The sequence below is a fragment of the Brassica napus genome, chromosome C3 (assembly GCF_020379485.1).
Source record: "Brassica napus cultivar Da-Ae chromosome C3, Da-Ae, whole genome shotgun sequence".
In the NCBI taxonomy this organism is placed as follows: Eukaryota; Viridiplantae; Streptophyta; class Magnoliopsida; order Brassicales; family Brassicaceae; genus Brassica; species Brassica napus.
The window spans coordinates 19,318,521-19,343,531 of record NC_063446.1 but is presented as its reverse complement, the minus strand read 5'-3'; the positions used below and the strand labels follow the sequence as shown (position 1 = coordinate 19,343,531).

General features: G+C 31.1%; 2 protein-coding genes across 2 annotated transcripts; both read right to left on the bottom strand.

Moving 5' to 3' along the window:
• Positions 1-19,319: 19,319 nt before the first annotated feature.
• LOC106423467 lies at positions 19,320-19,658 on the bottom strand. The gene has a single exon (XM_013864248.1). The coding sequence runs from the start codon at positions 19,656-19,658 to the stop codon at positions 19,320-19,322; it is 339 nt and encodes a 112-aa protein (XP_013719702.1).
• A 3,500-nt stretch (positions 19,659-23,158) lies between these two features.
• LOC106423437 lies at positions 23,159-24,715 on the bottom strand. The gene is made up of 3 exons (XM_013864209.3): positions 24,285-24,715; positions 23,791-23,871; positions 23,159-23,695 (listed from the first exon to the last, which is right to left on the bottom strand). Exons 1-3 carry the CDS (start codon positions 24,621-24,623, stop codon positions 23,363-23,365), a joined length of 753 nt encoding a protein of 250 aa, XP_013719663.2. The 5' UTR covers positions 24,624-24,715; the 3' UTR covers positions 23,159-23,362.
• Between the last annotated feature and the right edge of the window lie 296 nt (positions 24,716-25,011).

The following is a 25,011-nucleotide window of genomic DNA, read 5'->3' as shown; positions in this document are numbered from 1 at the left end:
AAGGGAATACTTACAATTCGTTTTGAAATTTGTTATTTCATGGTTTATGCTCATCTATACAAAGAATCCTCAATGGTATGCATTACAATTGTATAAGAAATGAAATACGGCAAAAAAAATTGATGTTTTGAAACCCCAAACACTAGTTCCTCGGTATTTCCTCGGAATATTCCGAGGAAATTCCGAGGAACAATATAAATTAATAGAAATACATGCACATGATATTCTTTTTCCTCGAATTAATGAAAATATTCCGAGGAAATTCCGACAGATATTTAAGTGGCCGTCGGAATTTCCTCGGAATATTTTCATTTAACCGGGCAAAAAAGCCGCCAAATATTTTGGGAAAATTGAAATTGAAAATACAGAGGGAATTCCGACGGAAAATATCCGTCGGACCCAAGGTTTTATAAACTCCAAACGCATCTTCTTCCCCATTTCTCTCTTCTTCCTATCCGGCGATCTCTCTCTCCTTCCGGCGTTCTCCACCTTCTCTCGCGGCGATCTCTCCGGCGAATCCTTTCCATTCCCTTACAAATCATGTAAGGACCCTATCCCACTCTCTTAGGTCCTATTTGTTAGGTTTTTAAGTAGATTTGATGATTTTAGAAGGTTTTTGATAGATTTTTGTTAGGGTGATTGGGTAGGATTGTGATTTGTTGTGTAATAGGTTTAGAATTGTGATTTGGTTGTGTTGAATTGATTTAGAACTTTTTTTATAAATTGTTCATTATTTTTGTATTTACAAAATGTTTTTTCTATATAAATTCGATTTTACAAAACGTTTTTTGTATATAAATTCGATTTTTGGATTTATAAAAGATGATTTCATATTTATAAAAATATTTATATTTATTAAAACTAATTTTGTATTTATAAAACATTTTTTTGATTTATAAACACTATTTTTTTTTTGTATTTATAAAAACTATTTTTAAATATACAAACCGTTCTTTGTATATAAATTCGATTTTTGGATTTATAAAAGATGATTTCATATTTTAAAATTAATTTTGTATTTATAAATTTTTTTTTTATTTATAAACACTATTTTATTATTTTTTTGTATTTATAAAAACTATTTTGTATTTATAAAAAGATTATTTCATATCTATAAAAATATTTATATTTATAAAACTAATTTTGTATTTATAAAACATTTTTTGATTTATAAACACTATTTTATTATTTTTTGTATTTATAAAAACTATTTTGTATTTATAAAAAGATGATTTCATATTTATTAAAACTAATTTTGTATTTATAAAACATTTTTTTTATTTATAAAAACTATTTTATTATTTTTTGTATTTTAAATATGTTTTCTATTTCAATATAAATTATATTTTCGAATTTCAATTTAAAAAAATAAATTTATAATTTTTTTTTTTAATTTTGGAAATATTCCGATTAAGTTTATCCCTCGGAATATTCCGACGACATCTTCCTCGGAATATTCCGAGGAATTTCCGACGAACTTGTGGTCCTCGGAAATTCCGAGGAAATAGGGTTTCCTCGGAATTCCGTCGGAAATTTCCGAGGAAAGATGAATTTCCGAGGAGTTATTTCCGAGGATTTTTTTCGTCGGTATGTCGTCGAAATAGCGTTATTCCGACGACATACCGACGATTTTTTCCCTCAGTATGCCGCTGTTTTCTTGTAGTGATTATCGTAGTCCGAACATTATTCATAGAGTTTTTATTATAGATACTAGGATTTGGATTCCCGCGGTTCGCGGGGGAAATAATACTAACTTTAAATGCAATTTACAATTTCTTTGGTTTCAAAGGTTGACACAATTACAAAAAAAAGAACTGACAAATACTGCAAACAACATACTCGTTAGGTTGTAAATGAACCAAGATACGGTTTTTATTCCCACTTTATCCAGGACGGGGTAGTCTATGAGAGACTGTCCATTGGTTAGCTTCATGTGTCCAACAACATCTACATTATTCGATTTGGCTTCAAAATCTTCATATAAGTGGAACCTGAACATGTCTGTCATTAAACTGTGATCAGCAACGATTTTGATGAGGATGTAAGTGGTTCCCGGTTTGAGGTGAGGTTGGTATCTTGGAGCACGATTTGATGAGCTGAACCCTTTCTGTTCGAAGATCATAAAGGAGAAATTTTGACAAAGAATCTGATGGCAGGTAAGATTTAGAAATCAAATCTCATACCTGCTCTTCAATAAGAACCAGTTTTCGCAGTGTTTCTAGCCTCCCAGAAGTGGATTAAATGGGAACTTAGATCAGTCCCTGAGATGTCTCCAGAAAAACAGAGAAATGGAGAATTGCTGCTGGATTTTTCCGATCTCGTCCCCATTGCCTGATGTGGTTGCATGGAGCTTGAAGAACGTGCTTCGAGCTTTGTACGGAGAAGGGATTTATATAATGAGAGAAACAGAGGGAGTTGGAACGATCACATTGAAAGAATAAAGGAGATAGTTTAATGAGTAGTAGTAGTGGTGGAGGCGAATTAGCTACATGGAAAGGAAGAGTTACAGACGTCATATTTTCAGGTGGGTTTGAAACTAAGAAGGTGAAGCTAAGGAGGCACATGAAGGTGAAGGACGAGCCCTTGCTGTCGGCTAATTTAGGACATGACTGGTGTAACCGAAACGGTTGCGGCGGTTTGCAGATGCGGGTGGTTGCGATTTTAAGCGATTTTAAGAGATTTGTACGACTGGTACTGCGGTTAGAAATTGGTGCTTTTGCGGGATATTTATGATTGGTTAACCACTAAATACAACAACATTTAAATAATTAATTAACAATATTTATATTTTATATAATTATAAAAATCTTATACATCATAATATTATAATAAATATAAATATTATATTTTTAAAAATATATTTTTAAATTTTTAAAAATTATAGAACATGTTTTTATTTTTAAAATTTATAATATAAATTAGAATATAATAGATATATTTTAATATTTCTATTATTTCAATTTAAAATTTATTTTTATTTTTATTTTTGTAGTTCTATTGTTTAAAAAAAAAAAAAATAAAATTATATTTCTGCAACCGCAAATGCTAGCTGGAACCAGCTTTTGAATTTAAGAAGTTTAGAGCAGTTTGAAACAGTTTAGTGCAATGTGAGTGATTGTTGCAAAATGCCAACAACCGCTAACAACCGCAAAAACTACGTGGGAAACCAGTCATGATGCCCTTAGTCTGAGGAAGAACTCGGCTTTGCTTTATAGTGGTCCAATTCCTGTTATTATTGGCCTATGGTTTCTTGCAAAAAACGTTGGCCCAATATCTTATTTGTGACATGGCAAGTGACTATGGAATAATATATTATGATTGGATGATTTTTTAATCCTACATGAATATTCTCTCATTTAACCAATAAAAACTTTTAGTATTGTTAGATGTCCATAAGCCCATGTTCCAAAAAGTTTAAAACCCTAAATTTGTATCCCTATATATATATATATATATATATTGTAGCCTATGGAATAAGAACAAGAACAACCCCCTCCTACTTTTTCTTCACAGCGGAAAAGATAAAAATGAGTAGTTTTTTCTTTGTTTTTCTGTTAATTATTGCCTTGTTTGCAGGATTGAGCGAAGCTAGCTGTCCTAAACAAGTTTTAGCATTTCAAAACAGCTTTGCTTCTAGTCATGATACCCTCCAAGTCCATTGCAAATCTGGAGACGACGATCTAGGAGTGCACTTCGTAAAATTCGGTGATCCTGTATACAGTATTAGATTTGGAGATAATATATTTAAAGGGACATATTGGGATTGTTTCATACAACATGGGCCTAAAATGGAGTATTTTCTAAACTTTAGAGCATACACATCAGGACCTTCTCGTAGATGTGGTCAATTGCATACATGGATTGCCAAAGAAGATGGTATTTACTTTTCGGAAAATGGTAAGCCTGAGGAAAAAACATTTGACTGGACTAAAGTATAATAGTTCTTCGTCTAAATAAGTTGTACTTTTGCAATTTGATCAGTACATCAATAAAGATTACTTTCATTTCCACCTTTCCATATTATCACAAAGACTGTTATTTTTTCTGAACAGAAAATTATATTTGATAAATTAACAAACACAAGGTATTAATAAGTTTAAAGCAGTTTCAAATTGGGTCGAATAAAAATATGATGCAATACAATAGAATAAAAGACAACAAATTGTAGAAATTTGTAAAAAAAAAAATTTGTAGAAAATCTTCTATAAACATACACCCCATTAATATATTAAACTGATAATTATATATATAGTTTATATGGATAAAAACAAGTAAACAAAATATAAAAGATTGTGTTATTGGTTTTTATTAAATTCATCTTTAATTTTCTCAACACTTGAAAACATTTTGATGATATTGTATCAAACTACTTCTTAAACACACTTATAATATATGTTACATATAATATATGTTACATATATCATATACATCAAATAATATTAAATAAATAATTAAAAACTTAATGTATATATTTTAATCAATAGATTAACTTAAAAATAATTATTTTCTATAAAATATAGGTTTAAATATATATATATTTAATAAAAATATGTTGATTAATAATTTTATAAATGAGTAAGATTTTATAATTTATATAATTAATGTATAGAGTTTTACAGTACTAGAGTACAAGCTAATTTCGTGGATCAGTTCTTTAATATTTTTAAATTTAGTATATATAAATGAAAAAAAAGTTTTTTGGTGTAAATGCTAACTTTATTATCAAAATTTTAAAATTTTGACGAAAATTACATAAGACATTAGTAGAAGGAAAGACCAAAAGAAAAAAAACTAAACACATAAGAAGAAAAGAAGAAGCAACATTGGACCCAAGGGACAGTTAACTATTAAAACACGAGCAACCAAGACGCTAGCAGAAGAAAGAGTTTGGCTGATAACATGTTCATTGCCAAATGGGATCGCTGCCTTTGATAATACATAAGACCACGATCGGTAGATGTCGGCTTGCCCAAAGTGCTACTCCAACAGATTGACGACGAACCCACGCAGCTTTGCACAGAACCGGCCTCAGAGAAACTGCACCACCAACCACCACCGGTAGAGGAGACAGAGACCCAAGAGCTAAAGAGCTCAACCTGCAATAAGAGCTCTTTTGCGCCAACCGGGTTGTCCCCAAATAACCACTAATGCCACACTTATTTTGCTCGACTTCAGAAAGAACTGCGAGCATGAGCAAGAAGATGGGTTGCGATGAGAGCCACATTCTAGATTACTCTCCGAGACATGCAAAATAGAGAGAAGATCTGTGAGATATCAAACAAAGTCGTACATTGAAAGTTTAGACAAGAAGTGTCTAATATATATATATATATATATAAAGATGTTCAATTCTAATTAGTACGATGCCTTTTGGGAAGGAGCCCAAAAGTGAATCCATGTGGGCCAGTCTCTTAGACCGAAAGTAGACAATATCGTACTAATCAGACAATAAAGAGTTGGACATGGGCTTTGATAAATCCTAACAATAGGTATCAGAGCGGCATGAGGAAGAACTGCAAGAAGACCAAAATACCCTTCGAGTAGGAATGAAACCTCCGATGTTGTGGGAAACAAGATGAGTGTGATCCTTAGTTTGAGGGAAGAATGTGTGCTATCAAACAAAGTAGCATATTGGAAGTTTAGACAAGGAGTGTCTAATATATAAAGAGACATATTCTCTTAAGCAAGGTATCAAAACTCCGAGACTCAACGGAGAGCCAAAACCCTGCCTTGCGCTCACATCAAGAACCAATGGAAGCTCCATAATGCCTCTCCTGAGAAACAACAATGGAGGAGACCGCTGAGAACCCGAAAAGAAGGTAAGGAAGAAACACCACCCAAAAGCGGCGAAGACCAGGAAGACAAAACAGAAGCGGCTGACGGAAGATCCTAAAATTGCAGATCATAGACGGCCCAACCCATAATCACTTCACACCCGCACATGAAAAACACCGTGGCACAGCTACCACACAGAAACTTGGACCAACACACACATGTCTCCGGAAAAAAATCTCTGAAGTACCGCCTGGACAGAATAAGAGGGAGATACCACCACTCAACACTGAACAATGGAAGAGCTACAACGACACTGGGACACTCCAACTCTAAACAAGAGCTTGAACGACAAGCCCATCAGATCTGAAGGGAGGAGTCACACGAACCTAGTTTCGCGCTGACACAGCGCCGACGAGGGAGTAGATCGAGAGAGTTGAAAACCTCAACCACTCGCCATTGCCAAACACTAAAAACCGACTCCGGTGACCTACAGCCCACCCTGCATCGCCATAACTATAGATCAGAGACCAACAACCGCAGATCTACTTTTCCCCAGAGGAGACTAAGAGCAACCGCAACGGACCACCTTCCACAGTGCCAAGCATATCAACGGAGAAGAGAAAAATAAGTGAACCAGAGCAAGACCAAATCGATCATTTTCCCAATACTGAGAAGATGATCTAGCTGTTTCGTCCCATTATTTAGCATCTTCAAACTTTTATGGGTTTCCTAATTTGAGAACTAACCTATCGTGCTTCTTCTTCTTTCTCTGAAGCATATTAAGCACTTCAGCAACTTGAAATTTTTTTCTAACTTGGTTTTCTCCTTAGCCAAATCTGAATTCACCTCAACTAGCTTGAGCCAATTCTCATACAACTACTCATAATTCCCAGCGAAGCTTCCATCATCATCATCATCATCATCATCATCATCATCATTACTTCCAGAATCATAATCACCTCCACATGAAGATACTGAAACAGACGCTAATGCTGATCCTGCCGCAGATTGTCTCAGAACCAGTCTTCAAAGTTGTGAACGCCACAAGGTTCTTTAGCTGCTCACCATCATCTGAATCAGTATCAGAATCACTCTTGTCATCCCTCTTCTTGTTTTATCTTTGCAAATTTTCACATTCTAACCGAACATGCCCAAACTTTTTGCACTTGTTGCATCGTATCTTTGATGATGAACTCCTTGAATCATCTCTTCTTTTATTCTCCTTTTTGCCTCGTTGTAGCTCTAGATACTTAGTAAGGTTTCTTGACAGCATCGCCATAGAATCTTCAGAAGATGAACTCCTTTAAGAAATTCCATGTGGATATTATTTCTTCTTCTTCTTTTCTCATATGATTTACTCTGTCCAAAAGCTTGAAGAATCCTAACAAACTCATCAAAAGTCATCTCATCCAAATCACAAATGTATCACATATAACCAAAATAAATTGCCGATTAATCTCCGGCTAATCCCCGATCTTTTCATTCGACGCTAGGCGTTACCCAAGCGTATGAGGAACGTGTAGCAAGTTTCCGAACAAGGATATTTATATATTTATAAAGGAATGATATAAGGGTCTTTTGTTTTTTAATGAAAAAGGTATTTGTGAAAATGTCATTTTAATGAAGGTAAACATGAATAGTCGTACAACCCGTACAGCCAATGTGGCAAATTTGAAATTTCCCCGTTTTTGACACACCTAAATATATAATTAATATTCACACATTAATCATGAAACTATACGGAATTTTTTGTAGAAGTGATATGTTTTCTCTCAACCACAACAAGTGCTTTATTTTTGTTATAATTTGATATATTTATTAGTATTATTATTGTTCAAAATGAAAATATGTTTCGAATAATATCTGAACTAAGAAGAAAGTCTCCGACATCCGTTACATAATCAAATGATTACACCCTTATTAAGAAAACTGAAGAAGAATACGTTTTTATTCTCGATAGGTGCAATTAAAACCTCTTTGACAAGGGATCTTATTCGATAAACGCTAAAGTCACTTTTCACTACCTGAGTGGTTTCCACAATCAGGGTGGCTGTGGTTTTGATCTTCTGACTAACTAACCTCTTGGAGTAAAAAAGGCTGCCCCTCCATCAAAAATAATTTTTTTCATTGTTTCCCATTGAAATCTTGGTATGAGTTGTTTCTTAAACAAGATTTTCCCGAACAAGGACAGTCCACCTCATGTCCTAGGATTGTGCACATTCAGTAGTTCAACATATGGTGCGAGAAGCCAGTTAAAGTAATTAAAGATCTGGGTTCCCGTGAGGAGGAAGCTACTGGAGAAGGTCAGAGAGAGTGCATATTTGTTGGTGTAAACTGGATGAAACGGAAACATATTTGATATATCTATGCGCTCTTTCAGACTTTATACAATGGCTTTCCCCTCATGGAAAGGCAAATCTTTGATTACTTTAACTTGATTTATGCACCGTATGTTAAACTAGTGAATTTGCCAAGCCGGTGACATAAGTGGGCCATCCTTGTTCGTAAAACTCGTGTTTAAAAAACAACTCATACCAAGATTTCTGATGGGAAACAATGAATTATTCTATTTTTTGGTGGAGGAACATATTTTTTACTGCAAAAGGTTTGTTAGTAAGAAGACAAAGACCGCAACCACCTTGATGGTGGAAACAACTGTGGTGTTAAAGAGTTATCTTTTAGTGCTTATATAATAAGATCCTTTGGGCTGTTGTATCAGTCAAAGGGGTTTTATTAGACCTAGGGAGAATAAATTTGTTGTTTTCAGTTTAATTAATAAGGATGTTATCATTTGGTTACGTAACGGATGTCAGAAAAGTTCTCTCAGTTCAGATATTATTTGAACATGTTTTCATTTTGAAAAAATTAATCATAATAAAGATGTTTTAAGCAAAAGTAAAGCAATTTTTGTAGTTGAGAGAAAATATAACACTTCTACAAAAACTTTAATATACTTTCATGATTAATATGTGAATGTGAAAGTTATAGTAAGGTGTATCAAACAAAATACATATTTTTGAAAATTTGTTTCTATGAAAGTTTCTTATAATAACTAAAATCGTATAAAATAATTGGTACAATTTTAAAATCTCGTTTTACACAGTATAACTAAAAACACTTGAATCTGACAAAATATAATTATGTAGAAGCAAGTATTACTATTATCTTAGATAATATTATGTGTAGATATTATATTATTATATTAAACTAGGATTTTTACCGCGTTACACGCGGTTGTTAATTTAAATTTGTTAAACTATCAATGTAAGTGTCGAACTTGTTTTGTTTGAGCTTGTACTTATTTTACATAAATATTTACTTATTATTTATAATTAATAAATTTTAAATAAACAATTCTATTATATTTTATTTATTTTTCCAATAAATTTAAAAGATTAATTTTTTACTATATACCACCTGTTGATATTATAAAATAGGTTTACTGAAACCAAAAATTGAGATTGATAAGTGAGGAGTATATAGTTTGATGTTATTGTATTTTAAATAGTTACCTCTCCTAACTTCATATATGGTATGATACAATTTTTTATTTTTTGTTTTCTTTTCATTCGAAACTTCCAATGATTTTTCTATATTTGTTGTATTAAAATCTTCCTCATGTCCGGTGATTTCTCTATATTTATTGTATTAAAATCTTCCTAATGGTGTTATGAACATTACTAATTTCATTGCATTATTTTATTAGTTTAAAAAATATATTGTATATTGTTAATTATTGTAAAATTTATATATTTTGGAATTAGTGTTTATGATATCTTGAAATCTTACAAATATTTTAAATTTTCAGTGACTTTTAGGCAACTATAACATCTGTCATAGACTCAGGCACACAAGAAAATATTTTTACTATTACCATTGATACCATTTTAAAATTCAGAATAAAATTCAGAAAAATATAATTATTTCATAAATTTTAGATTAACTCTTCGTTGATCACATTGTTATTTACTATTATTTTCCTTTACTCTGCGTTGAGCATTTTGTATAAGTTTAAATTTTTCTGATTAGTACTTGTTTGATCACATTGTTATTTACTATTATTTTTGTTTACTCTGCGTTGATCACATTGTTATTTACTATTATTTTTGTCTACTCTGCGTTGAGCATTTTGTATAAGTTTAAATTTTACTGATTAGTACTTCGTTGATCATATTTTTATTTACTATTATTTTTGTTTACTCTGCGTTGAGCATTTTGTATAAGTTTAAATTTTACTGATTAGTATTTTAAATCGTTACCTCTCCTAACTTCATATATGGTATGATACAATATTTGGTTTTTTTTTGTTTTCTTTTCATTTGAAATTTTCAATGATTTTTCTATATTTGTTGTATTAAATATTTCTAATGTCCAGTGATTTCTCTATATTTATTGTATTAAAATCTTCCTAATGGTGTTATGACCATTACTAATTTTATTGCGTTATTTTGATTAGTTTAAAAAAAAATATTGTATATTGTTAATTATTGTGAAATTTATATATTTTGGAATTAGTGCTTATGATATCTTGAAATCTTACAAATATTTTAGTTTTTCAATGACTTATAGGCAACTATAACATCTGTCATAGACTTAGGCACATAAGAAATATTTTTACTATTACCATTGATGACATTTTAAAATTCAGAAAAATATAATTATTTCATAAATTTTAGATTAACTCTTCGTTGATCACATTGTTATTTACTATTATTTTTGTTTACTCTAAGTTGAGCATTTTATATAAGTTTAAATTTTACTAATTAGTACTCCTAACTATCCTTTTTTAAATTCATTATCAATCTCATTTGTCAAATATTATATCAAAACAAATAAATGATATAGTATAGCACAAAAATAAAATTAATTGAATTAAAATTTGTCATTTAAATTTATATTTAACATTTAAAATATAAAAATTTTATAGACAAATAAAATGGGCCAAACAAATCAAATTAACAGATCAAAAAAATTATTAGAAGCCCAACACGAAAATGGTCTGTGACATGACCAAAACAAAGAATTTTATTGACTGATTTTTGAGTCCTACGTGGACAGTCTATCTATTGCTGGTATTCCCCTTTTATTTATTGTATCCTTTTTTAAATTCATTCTCGTTCTCATTTGTCAAATATTATATCAAAACAAATAAATGATATAGTATAACACAAAAATAAAATTAATTGAATTAAAATTTGTTATTTAAATTTATATTTAACATTTAAAATATATAAATTTTATAGACAAATAAACCGGGCCAAACAAATCAAATTAACAAATCAAAAAAATTATTAGAAGCCCAACACGAAAATGGTATGTGACATGGCCAAAAAAAAGAATTTTATTGGCTGATTTTTGAGTCCTACGTAGACAGTCTATCTATTGCTGGTATTCTCTTTTTATTTATTGTATGATTGTAGATGCCTGTTTTAAATGGGATATATATATATATTAAAACACGAATTAAATACATTCTATGCAGTTAATTTATATTAAAAGGTATTTTTGTCCTAGTAATACCAAATAAATCTAGTAGTACAAAACTTATTTTTCACCAAATAATACTTTAAAATCTAGTTATTCAAATCTGTTTCAAACTAGTAAAATTTTATAAAATCTAATATTAAAATTTTACGCATTTTTAAAATATAAAATATCCAATAACAAACACATAAGACAAAAATAAAATAAAAACATTACTATTATTCTATAGGAAATGAGATGGCCCTCTTTTTTATTTTTAACTCATCATGACACGAGTATCTGTATTAGATTCGGGTATTTTTTAACACTGAGTTTCATTGAGTAAAGACCCTCTGGGTCAAAGAACATAACATATTATGGAAGAAAAGAGAACTAGCAACAAAAGAAAAGAAGATACCAGTAGGTACCATGCCTATGAAGGCTTTAAGAAATAGATAAATGAAGGAGAGAGAGATCCAGGAGCTGGAAACCAACCTAAGAACCGTGAGGTTAGGCAGAGACTCGGGTTTATTATAGGTTTCCAACTTAAAACCAATTGGCAATTGGTGGACTGCCGCTAATATTTTATATATTACTTAATGTCTTTTAGAATTCCCGATGTTGGACACTTATCCCTAATACCACTCTTTGAGATAATGATGGCTCTTATCGACCAAAAAACTCATAACTTCTTAGGACATTTATACTCGGTCAAGCGAGTTTAATACGACATTTATACCCAATTTTAATTAGCAGTTTATGGTATTTAGGATCTGGGCTCTGATACCATGTTAAGTTTCCTGGATTTCCAACTTAAATTAAGTTTGCGGTAAATGGATTGGCACAAGTCTCTTATATATTACTCAAATCATTTACATATTTCCAATGTGGGATCTTCTCTCCAACACCCTCCCCCAAGATAATGGTACATATAACCATTAATCTCGCAGAATCCATCGTACCCCTTCGACAAAATGCTTTATTTTTCTAACAATTTCGAAGAAATTGATCCTTCCTTTGAACAATTCGTGAGATGTGGACCTGCATAGAACATTCCTTTTTTGCCTCCAACAAGAAGATGTGCTCCTTGACTCGCCATACTCCAAACGTTACTGTTCCAATCATACATTATGGTTCTTGTGTAAGTTCTCGGAGTGAGCATGCGCTTCTAATTAATCAGAGTCCTTTAGTTTCTGACCAATCGTCTTCTTTAAATCATGTTGTATCCAAAACTACCTAGATTAACCTATCGCTAACTCAGCCTGAACAACAACATTACCAAGACACAAAGCTACCAAAAAACTCCTTGCTGGCATAGAAATTAATCACGGCGAAGTCGTGATTCGATAAGAGCCAACGAGTTTTAAATTCACTTTGACTTGGGTCTTCGTGGCGAGGCTACTCTAGCTCTTAGAATTAACAAATGTTCCCCAATCCAATCCATACTCAATGTCACCTCAGGTTTATGATCATTGACACTGAAATAAGTCATGTAATCTCCAGCTTCCACCATCATAAGCATGAATTAGCCCGACTCTACAACTTCCGTGTGATGAAATGTGTTACCGTAACTCGATGACCTGTGTATATATATATATATCCATGTTAAATAAAGAGAAACAAATTTAATAAAATATTTTATTCAACTCGATTGAAATTCTAAGTGAAGTGACTGTGTACAGCAGAACCGTACGGGGACTAATCAAATCGAGAATCATGGCGAAAACTTCACAGAGAGATTTTTTGTTTTGCTCATCTCATTCGTTTCAGATCTTTCGAGCCAATTACACCAGAACAAGAAGAAGAGGAGCCAGAGAGAATACGAGACGAAGGAACATAATATGTGGCAGTAGATATAGTAATCGGAGTTGGTAACCACGTGTCAAAATCAAAGTTGGTTTGAATTAAGAAAGGATATTTAGATCGCTTAAAATGATATATTTATAAGATATTTCACATTGTAATAGAAAGTGAATAAGGAATATATTTGGATCAGACTCTAGTTTCAGATTTGGGATTCAGAAAATGGGTGAATGGGTCAAAATATTATTCTTATACAAACTATACTCTGAAATTTGTGGACAAAATAAAAAGAATATCTATTTTAATTTATGATACTAATATCATTATTATGAACAATTAAGCATACACAAATCAGTTATAATTTATTTATAACATAAGTTTTAATATTTGTCAAAATGATTAATGTGAGAATCAATTCTCAGATCTCTAATTTATGGCTCTGTTGACCATATATACTGTAAAAGAGTCACCCTGATTTCATTCTTTACCCACCAAAAATCTAACATATCCTAAGTCTTTTTTTCAATGTCCCTCACATACTTTCTTATTTTTATTTTAGTTTTTGCTTTTGCTTTTGTGTTCGAGAGTACAACACCTAAAACTGTGAACATGAGAGAATTGAAACTTGACTCCGCGATTTCTTATGGGCACAAGCATCTCAGGGCTGAGTACCTTCGTTCCTCTTCCGAGTGGTCGAGTTGCTAAAGCAACCTCCTCTACTAATTAGTTGAGCCAGTCAGGCCATCCATTTTCTGCAGTTTTGTTGTTGGTTTTGTCAAAGGTCATGGACACTTTGTTTGTTAAGTGTACTGATGGTAATTTCATTGCAGTCCCCGGTAATGAAAGGGAAGCCATCGATAAAATTGATAAGATGTTACAACCTATCCTAAAGATAATCCAGTACTTCTTGGTCGTGAATATCTGAATAGGGCGAAGCAAAATGTCACATTATGGACGTTTACAAAATTAAAAAAAAAAGAGTGTCTCGACTCTGCAAACATGTTTTCTTTCCAAATTTACTATATCAGTATTTCATTTTATTTATCAATTTTTTTTTTTTGTAACATATTTATCAATTTATTTAAGTAAATTATTTAGTTTTCACTAATGTAGAATTTGTGTGTTTTACATATTATTGGTTGTAACATGTGCTATTTTCTAAATATACAAGTTTCATAGCTTAATCCCATCATCAAGACTACGTACAAACTCGAGGATTGTCTTACGAACCACCCACTCATCACTTCAGGATAGCTTTTGTTTTTCAGATGCGACGAACACACATTTTGTTTGTGAATAGAAGGTTATATTGTTTTTCACATGAGACAAACAGGCTTGGTTTGTATAATTTTACTTGATCGCCAAATGTTCGTGAGGTCCTCTATTCAGTTGCTATTAGCCTTGAACAAAATCAGAGATGGAGAACAACAAGGAAGTTAAATTTACCTTTCAGATTTTTCAAAGCTAATGATACATATACTTGTGGAAATTTATGGCTCCATCTTTGTGGTCCATCGTGATTGAAGAGGCAAACTCTAAGCTTTGTAAGACCATTTCCTATGTATTTTATTTTATTTGTTATTATAAAATAGAAAAATTCAATAATAGAGATAGAGTTATTGGGCTACCGGAATTATATTAACCATTTGATCCGTTTAGAACAATTTAAAATGGTATATAATCTGTTCAAATTTTCTTTAAATCATTTATTTATAATGTAAAACTATTGGAATAAAAGTTATTTTTTAAAGAAAATTGTAAATAATACCTAAGGAGTTATTTGAATAACAATTTTTTTTTTAAAAAAAGTTGGAAAACAAAATTTTGGAAAAAGATTGAAATCATTTTTTTGGAAAATATATTTTTAAATATATTTAACAGTTAAAATATGTTAAGTTAAACAGGTTATAACAATCTCCGTTAATTTGAAGTAAAAATCCATTTTTTTATCACAATAAGAGTACAAAGAAAATCTTAGTACGAATCCGCGAAGGACGAGTTTCTAGTGTCTAGCCAATAAGGCACCGACGTGTTAACATATGAGAAAACACGGTTTCTTGTTTGAGTGTGCCTTGCAAGGAAGTCCACTTGAGTGTTACTGGATCTGGGTTGATAAACCACTTTTCCGCCCTGATAGGACGCCCAAAGATCTTTAAACTCGGTAAGTTCAGCTGCAAAAGGGGTCAGTCTTCTGGTGTTGTGATCATATTGACTAATTCTTAGGAATCAGTAACGTAACAAAGTAATCGCAGAACCGCTGATGGCGAGATAAACATTTCAATGCCCATACTAAACTCTTTAGCTCGGTATGTAGTGACGAAATTAACTTATGGCAACCTTGCAGGCCTAGGAGATCTATTGCTCCATCTTGAAGTTGTAAAATCCATCCTACTCCACTCGTGAATCCATCATTCTTCCATGATCCATCTACACGGGCAAGTAAATGTAGGTAAGTAAAAATCAATTTAATAAATGGATCGTAGTAAGACTACCCACCACTTATAATCCATTAAATTAAATGGGTCTAAATTAATATTAGTTTATACTAAACCCCCATGCAAAACCTGTTAAAAAATTATTTTAACATCTCTACTAGATTTTGACCCGTATTTTCAAAAGAGATATTATTTTTGGTGAATAATTGTTTTATTTAATAAAAATTATACTATACATAATCTATAATATGATTACTTTTTTGTTATACAGGTTAAATATTTGGTTTAGATGATAAATAATTTATAATGATTTTGATTTTTCAGTTTTATCACAACCATAGCTTATCATTTATGAATTTCTAGATAAAACCTAAACATTTGTTTAGGATGTTAAATTATTCATCATTCGAGTTTATCAAAAATAACTTTTAAAACAAACTACAAAAATATACTTACAGTTATGTTTGATTGTAATCTCTATAATATTAATGAGAAGTCAGTCTACTACGTGTCGCACTCACGTTAATTCTTACGACGGTTGATTATTGAGATACCCTAAATAAACTAAAAATATTATATCTAATTGCAATTAATAAACTTTTATTTATTTTTCATTTAATTTCCTTTTCTCTATCATCTTTCCAAATAATATATATAATAAAAGTAAACATTAATTAATGAACTATAATTTTTAAAAACGAAAAAATGTATCATAGATAATTTGGTTTCATAAAAAGGAAAGTTCACAAAAAACAATTATTAAAAGACAAAAATAAAGTTTTAAAACGAAAATATATCCCATACATAATTTTATTTCATAAAAAAGGAAAGTTTACAAAAAATAATCTTAATATTAGAAATATATTCCTTTTGAAACATAATCTTCAATAACATAATATATATTTTAAAAGTAATAACAATATTTTATTTGTATCAAGCTGTATTCTCAGATTATCAAAACTAACATAGATAACATAACATAAACTGAAATTTTTTTAATGAACTAAAGTATGTAAATTAAAACTAATATTACTGAGTTTGTTTACATTCGTTTTTCATAATAATTTTCTAAACCAAATTTCAATTTGATTTACAACTTCTTTATATTTTTATCAAACTACATAAATTAAAAATATCTATAAATTTGCATAATAATAATTTCTCAAACAATTCACAAAATTTTGGTTTGATATTTATTTTCAATATTAAATAATATATTTTAAAATTTAATCTTATGGAAGATAACATTTATTAGAAAATGAAACTAACTTTTTTATTATGTCTATTTTAATCAAGTAATCACAGAATATTTTCAAATATTGTAAATCAATATATTTTTTAGGGAACTTTGATATTATACTTTACCATTATCAAAACATCTTTTTGCTTAATCGTTATTTTCATTTAAAATTTTAATTTATATTTGTACCACCCAATGTCTCCTTAATAATAATACCCAAACTAATCTGAATTTTGATGTTTAAAATTATTAATATAGTTTTTAATTCATCTTTTATACATCAAAAATAAAAATTACTTAAAATTTACAAATATTGAATTATATTGTAATATTGAAATCCATTCATCAACTTCAAAGTTATATAGGTTATGCTCTTTTATGCAATTTTGTATTGATCATCACTTTAAATGTTTTCTTATTAATAACATCATTTAAATAATTAATTATCATTTTTTAACATGTGATTATATTTCAATGAGTATAAAAATTGTATAAGGCATAATCATCAAATACAAACCTATATAAATCGACCAAAAACCCCATGTTACTTATAAGTCAGCCACCATTGATGATTATGCTTTAGTGAATCCTAAATGAGATGAGTCTAATTTTATAAATATTAAATTTCAGTTAAAATTTATATGGCAAAAATATATCGTTACAAAAAATTTCTTCACAAAAAAAAGAAAGAAAAACATAAACTATATTTTTATAAAACCTTTTCGCATCGAAAAAATAGTAACGCGAGTGTGAAGATAAAAGAGAATTTTTGTAAAATGAATTTCAGGAGCTATGACTGGGGGTGGGGGTTGATTGCTAAAGTGAATCAAGTGTCATACTCTTGATCATAAAATAAAATATCATGTCTTAGATTAAATATTGGAACAAACACTACCATTAGATTTTGATTATTTCTCCTAGGTTTGGGCATTTTATCCGGATCAGAAAACCCAAACCGCAACCAACCCGAAAAAAACAGTTTGGGTCGGTTAAAGGTAATGCTATTATACCCCATTGAATCTTGTTGTAGAAGACTTGCGGGTCTTAGATCCGATCCGGCCCGAATCCGAGATCCGATGGGGTCTTTGAAATACAAATACTTCTAATTGTTTCCTTTATAGCCAATTCGTCTTCAAATCGGTTAACAATTAACCAGTCGATTGATCTAATTAGACGTTATTATTCGGATTAGTAACCAATTTATAACCCATTTTAACTGGTTTCAGACCTAAAAAATGATGGGCAATGGCTATATTATAACCCGTTTGAGTGCTGATTCAAGGTAGGGGTATGACTTATTTATACCAGCTGTTTCTATTGACCAAGTTTAACATATTCCTATGTGGGATGTTTGGAATTAGTAATTCACTGAAAATATCAATTAAAACTGCAATCAAGAGAATCGAACACAACATTAAATCCCACAAAATAACTAATATATCGATATTTATATGAAAATTCAAAAATTTGTTCAAAATTAAATCCCCGTTCAATCTCCGAACCGATCTGGACTCGACATTACCCGAACACATAAATTCTAATTACTCTATTGGATCCAAATATCTAAGATCCGAACTGATCCGGATCCGACAGGACCCGAACGAAACCTGAACCGGCAAATTCTAATCATTCTTTTGGATCCAAATATCTAAGACCTAAAGGTCCCGGATCTGACAAGACCCAACACGACCCGGGACCCAAATGTTTAGGCTTAATTTTTCTATAAAATGATGAAGTATCAGCGGTTAACATGCAAACATATATATATATATATATATATATATATATATTTTTTTTTTTTTTTTAACATGCAAACATATTTGATATAATATTAATATAGAGAATGAAACTACACCATCTCAAATTTTGTATTGTGTCAAAACTACACCTCGCTATTCCTAGTGCATGGTTAAATACAAAAAATTCTTGATTCGACCCCATAAATTTTTCATTCATCTTATTGCATTCCAAATAATGGGTTTTACATATTTTGAAAACTTGTAAATATAACCATGCATTAAGGAGAACTTTTTTTTACATAAATGTAGTACACAAAGGTCAAAATAGCCAAAATAGGTTTTATTAAAATAGTAAAATACATTTATACTTCTACGTTTAGCTATCTAAAAACCTATTTTGGAATTTTTTGGGAGATTTGCCCCATTAAAAATAGTTGGTGTAGATTTTAACACAATACTTGGATGTGTTGACCTATATTGTTTTTTCCATTATGGTTACTTGTACTTCTAGTTGGAGAGATCAATGGACAAACGAAACCATCAACTCTTTGCAGTCATTTACTTGAATACATTTGCATATATTGATATCAACCTAATTTACACTAATTTTTCTTTGCTGCAGGAGTTATGACATCAATAATTTGCTAGATGATCTTCAAGTAGTTTAAAACATGAACACTAAAAAGTTAAAAAAGAGATATGAATCCCAGACACAATGATTTACATGTGACCATCAGAAACCCTAACCAAAATACCAGTACACCACCTTCAAGATGAAAACCAATTGTTACATTATGAAAAATCAAACCAGTTTTGCATAGAGCAAACATCATCACAAGAGGGGTATTATACCTTTATAGCTTCTTATTCTGCATGCATGTCCATTGAAGAATCAAAAGAACTTGGAGAGTCAGATCCCCTGTTCAGTTCACTGCTTCTGGTTCCGCCAGATATGTATCCTCCCTGCGGAATTTGGTAGTTCTGCAGGCTACGGCGTACCGGAATTGAAAGAGCGTTTGAGAAAACCGAGTTCTTGGCCTGGTTTTCGCATTGCTCAGACCGAACCACTGGAACAGCTGTTGGGCAAGACGTGTCTGAAGAGGTAATGAGACCGGAATTGGTGACATGCATTGTTGGTTGAGGTGGCGGCGCTCTTGGGGATATTGGGTGTTCCTCTGTGCAGGACTCCAACTCGTTCTGCATTAGGGTAAACAATAAACTCAATCAAGAACAGAAAAAAACAGATCTGACCCGGATAATTCATGTTATGTTAGATAAAATTATATAAACTTGAAAACGGTTTGATAATATTGTATCAAATTACTTCTTAAACACATTTATAGTATATGGTACATATATCCAATACATCATATAATCTAATGGAAATAACATTAAAAACTAACGTATAAATTTTAATCAATACATAGACCGCAAAATAATGATTTTCCTATTTTATATAAAATATAGTTTAAATATATATTTTTCTAATAAAATTCTGTCAATTAATAACTCTTTTTATTTTTCAAATTATCGATTACATCATCATATTATCTATTTTATTACATATGATTACCAACTACCTGCAGCATATGCGAAAATGATGAATAACTTTATGAACAGCGGTTCTCTTCATAATATTTGGATCGACGAATGGTTTTACATGTACGACATTCTCGATGGACATGATCTCTCCGCAGCATACGACCACAACGGCTCTGCCTACAACATGTTTTGCATTATTAATTATGTTTAATTTTATTATAGTGTTAGCTTATATGTAATTAGATTATAGGAATAAACTATAAAGTTTAAATTTTATGGTATATTATAGGACTAAACTATGAAGTTTAATTTGTATGGTTTAGGGTATATAATATTATAGGAATTAGATTTTATTTGGAATTTAAAGGTCATGTTTATGATATAGGGTTTCAATTATGGAATTAAGAGTTGTTTGAGATTAAGTTTTTTTAAGAGGTTGAGTATAAAGTTTTTTTTTGTTTAAGATTTGGAAGTTAAATTTGAAAATATTAAAGTTGGAGTTTATGTTTAGGATATAGGTTGAGATATACATAGTTTAGGGTTTAAATTTAAGGTTTATAATGAAGTTTAAAGAAAATTAGATTTAGAATTAAAGATTAAGATTTAAGTTTAAAGCTTATGTTTAGTGTAAGTATTTACTACATAAGGTTTGGGGTATGGTTTAAGTTTAAGATTTTGGTTAAGGTTTATAATGTGGTTTGAAATATAGTGTTGGAATTTAAATTTAAAATTTGAGATTAGATTTTGAAAAGAATATATTTTTTTTGTTTTACTTTAAGAATTTAAAATAAAAGTAATAAAATAGAATTTTAATATCTTGCATTTAGAGTTTAGGATTTAAATGTATGTTTGGGGGTATAGAGTTTGTTTGAAGATTTAAAGTTTGTATTTGGAAGTTATAGATTAGAATTAAAAATATTAAACTTTAAATTTGAGATATGAGATTATTGTATAAAACATTAGAACAATTATAGCAACCACTTATCTCTAGATAAGGCGTAGCTATTTAGCTATAGACAACCAATGGAATCCGTCTCTGCCTATATAACTACGGATTGCTACAGTTAGCTATAAATTTAACTACAAATTTAAAATTATGTGTTCTCGCTATATTTGTAGCTAATAAATTTGGCTTCGGAAATTTCTTTGCCAAACCGTGGCTATTTTAATAAATTCTTGTAGTGACATCACGTTTGAATCTCCGAAAAGCTTGTATCCTATAATCTGCAAAAAAATTGTGTTTCCTCTGGAAATTGAACCAAGACTTGTGTAGATTAGTAATTCTATAAATTAGTAAAATATCATAATTCATGTATTATTAATGCATAGATTTTTACAGTACGGGAGTACAAGCTAATTTCCTTGATCAGTTCTTTAATATTTTAAAAGTTAGTATAGATAAATGAAAAAGAAAAAAACAAGATTTATGTGTCCAATAGTTCTCTGGGATTCCTTAAAGCGGGATCCGGTTTGATTTTCAGTTACAAAATCACGAACTACATAAGAATTTAAACCAATGAGATATGATAGAATTAAAAATATATAGTTATTATAGAAGAAAATAATTCCAAAATGTAAAGCCATGCACAAAATATAAATAAGTAGACTACGGATCCTCTTTAGATTCATATTCCTCCAAATCAATTTTCATCCAAAAGAAAAACTAGTTAGATAAAAATGATTAATTTTTCTTTTGTTTTTCTTCTAACTATTGCCTTGTTTGTTGGATTTCACGAAGCTAAGTGTCGTAAAAATACTGTTTCTTTTCAAAACAAGTTAGCTAAGAGTCATAGCACTCTCGAAGTCCACTGCAAATCTAAAGACGACGATCTAGGCGTCCATCGTGTAAAATTCAATGGACATGCATACAAATTTAGGTTCGGAGATGATATATTCATAAGGACAAAATGGGATTGTGTATTACGAAAAGGACCTAAAATGGAGTATGTTCAAGGCTTTAGAGCATATACAGGAGGGTTTGCTCGTAAATGTGGTGAATCCTACATGTGGATTGCCAAGGATGATGGTATTTACTTGTCGAGAAATGGTAAACGAGTGGGACAAAAACTTGACTGGAGTAAAAAGAAACAATAGCATTTATTATGTTGTTTAATGTATCAAAAATCATCTTTCGATTAGGAATAAAGAAAGTAAGTAAAGTATGATTCGATTTGAAATCGTATAATACAACCATGTCTTGGATTTTTAAATGGCTTTCTTCCATGGGAGCAAGTATGTTATTGAGTTTTCACTTTTCAGGTATTATCATGTTGCTTACGAAACCTTTTACATGCTACACACCTACACCTGTTCCTGCACAATAGTTTTTACAAAATAGATATAAATTCTCAATAACACCTTCGGAGGAAATCTATTAGATTTTGCTTCTAGAATGTTTTTGGATTAGCTTCTATATATTGTAGTCATTTTAATAAACCATCAGAATTGGAAGACATCCAACATATTTTTGGCTGCATCTTGCCCTGCTTTATACCAGCCTTCAACTGAAGTGGTTGAATATTGATTGAAATATTTGGTCAAATTTTTTATCTTATGATCTCAAAGGAATCATTAAGTAAAATTTGGATGAAACAACATTAAACAACATTGTTAATTAACCAATTGATTGTTAATTAAACAACATTAACTAAGCAAAAGTAAAGAAGAAATGAAAAACAAAAACCATGTCATAAACGTTGATTGCTAGTGAATCAATGGTGTCATATCTTTTTTTTTTTTTGATCAACTGTTATACTCTAGATCATAAAATAAAATCTCATCTCTTAGATTTGATGTTGGTGGAACAAACTCTGCTGCTAGATTTTGATAATTTTCCTATAAAATGATGAAGAATTGTTTTACATTAGTTTGAAAACTTGTGTCTATAACCATGCATTAAGAATAGTTGGTTTAATTTTTGACACATAATACTTCATACTGGATGTGTTCACATATATTACGTGTAGCTACCAATGTTTTTTGTCATTATAGTTATTTGTAAATTGTACTTCTAGTTGGAGAGATCAATTGACATATGAAACCATCAACATTTTGCAGTCATTTACTGAATACATTTGCATATATTGCTATCAACCTAATTCACACTAATTTTTCTTGTTGCATGAGTTATAATATTAATGATTTACCAGATGATCTTCCAGTGATTTGAAAGATGAACACTAAGAAGTTAATAGAGATATGAATCCCAAACACAATGATTTACATGTGACCATCAGAAACCCTAACCAAAATACCAGCAAACCACCTTCAAGACGACAACCAATTGATACATTATGAAAATTCAAACCAGTTTTGTATAAGATCAAACATTATCACAAGAGGGGGTATTACATCTTTATAGCTTCTTATTCTGCATGCATGTCCATTGAAGAATCAAAAGAACTAGGAGAGTCAGATCCCCTGTTCAGTTCACTGCTTCTGGTTCCGCCAGATATGTATCCTCCTTGCGGAATTTGGTAGTTCTGCAGACTACGGCGTACGGGACTTGAAAGAGCGTTTGAGAAAACCGAGTTCTTGGCCTGGTTTTCGCATTGCTCAGACCGAACCGCCGGAACAGCTGTTGGGCAAGACGTGCCTGAAGAGGCAATGAGACCGGAATTTGTGACATGCATTGTTGGTTGAGGTGGCGGCGCTCTTGGGGATATTGGGGGCTCCTCTGTGCAGCACTCCAGCTCGTTCTGCATTAGGGTAAACAGTAAACTCAATCAAGAACAGGGAAAAAACAGATCTGACCCGGATAATTCCATGTTATGTTAGATAAAATTATATAAACCTGAATGTAATTGATTATATCCACAGGAGTCACTCTTGACCCTCCTTCTTGTTGTCTCCATATCCATTGGTACAGTTTTTCCTGAAACATGGAAGAATTAAGCAGAACGTTCAGTGTGTAATCGATATTGTTCCCGCCTCGGAGCTCCTCTTAGGTAGTGATGCATTAAAACTAGTAAGAGCCGCAACAATCTAATCTATGCGTTTCTGTCTAACCATACTAACACATTGATCTAATAAGAAATGATTACCCTATCATATAAAGAACATTAACACACAGGTTGTACATGGAACAGCCTTGTCCACTCATAACACTTTGTAGATTACGCAGAAGTGAGAAAACTAACAATTATAATTTAAAATAAAAAAAACTGAAATCAACAGAACCTCTCAACGAAGACCAATCAAATTGAATTTACTCTTTTATAGATAAGAATCACAAAGAGTCAGAGAGAGAGAGAGAGAGAGAGAGAGAGAAGGGTTTTAAATCCATACCAGACCATGGCGTTCACCTGCTTGGAAAGAGAGTTTCTGGTGGTTCATGGACTGAGTGTAAAGCTGAGACAGCGAGTTCGCGGCGGTTCGAAAGGAGGCGTAAACAGTCCGATCTACCTCATCGAGGCTCGTCTCTGTAGCTTTTCTCTTCTTACCCATCCCCCTAAAGATTCTTTTGTAATCGGCTGTGAACGGATGGTCGCTCTTCTCTCCGCGATTTTGAAGAACTATAAAAAAAAAAAAAAAAAAAGAGGATTGGACCAAAGAGGGGCACTTGTCTCGCTTTATACGAAACGGCAAGAGCGAAGAAGAAGGTTTTACTTTTTTCGTTTTGGACATTCAACTCTGTAAATTATCTTCTATAGATGGTACGACGATGTCTTAAACAGAATGTCAATTTGGATCAGTTCGAATTATAAAGATTTGTATTTTAAAATCAGGCCCAAACATTTCTTAAAATCTTGCCTCTTTCTCTCCCAACTAATTTTTTTTTAATGGTGATTTATTAGAATATTATAATTATGAGAAATATTACATTGAAGATTCATAACCGACAATACTACTTGTCTTATGAGGATCTACGTTTAACTGTATCACCTGAGTCGTCCTATGAAAATTCCTTCTGACAAGGTTTGCTTGCACCATGTTGAAGATCCCTTGTAAACATTTACTTCGTAGCCTTCATAATTGTTTAATAAATCGTTTTCTCTGGGAATTGAAACCTAGA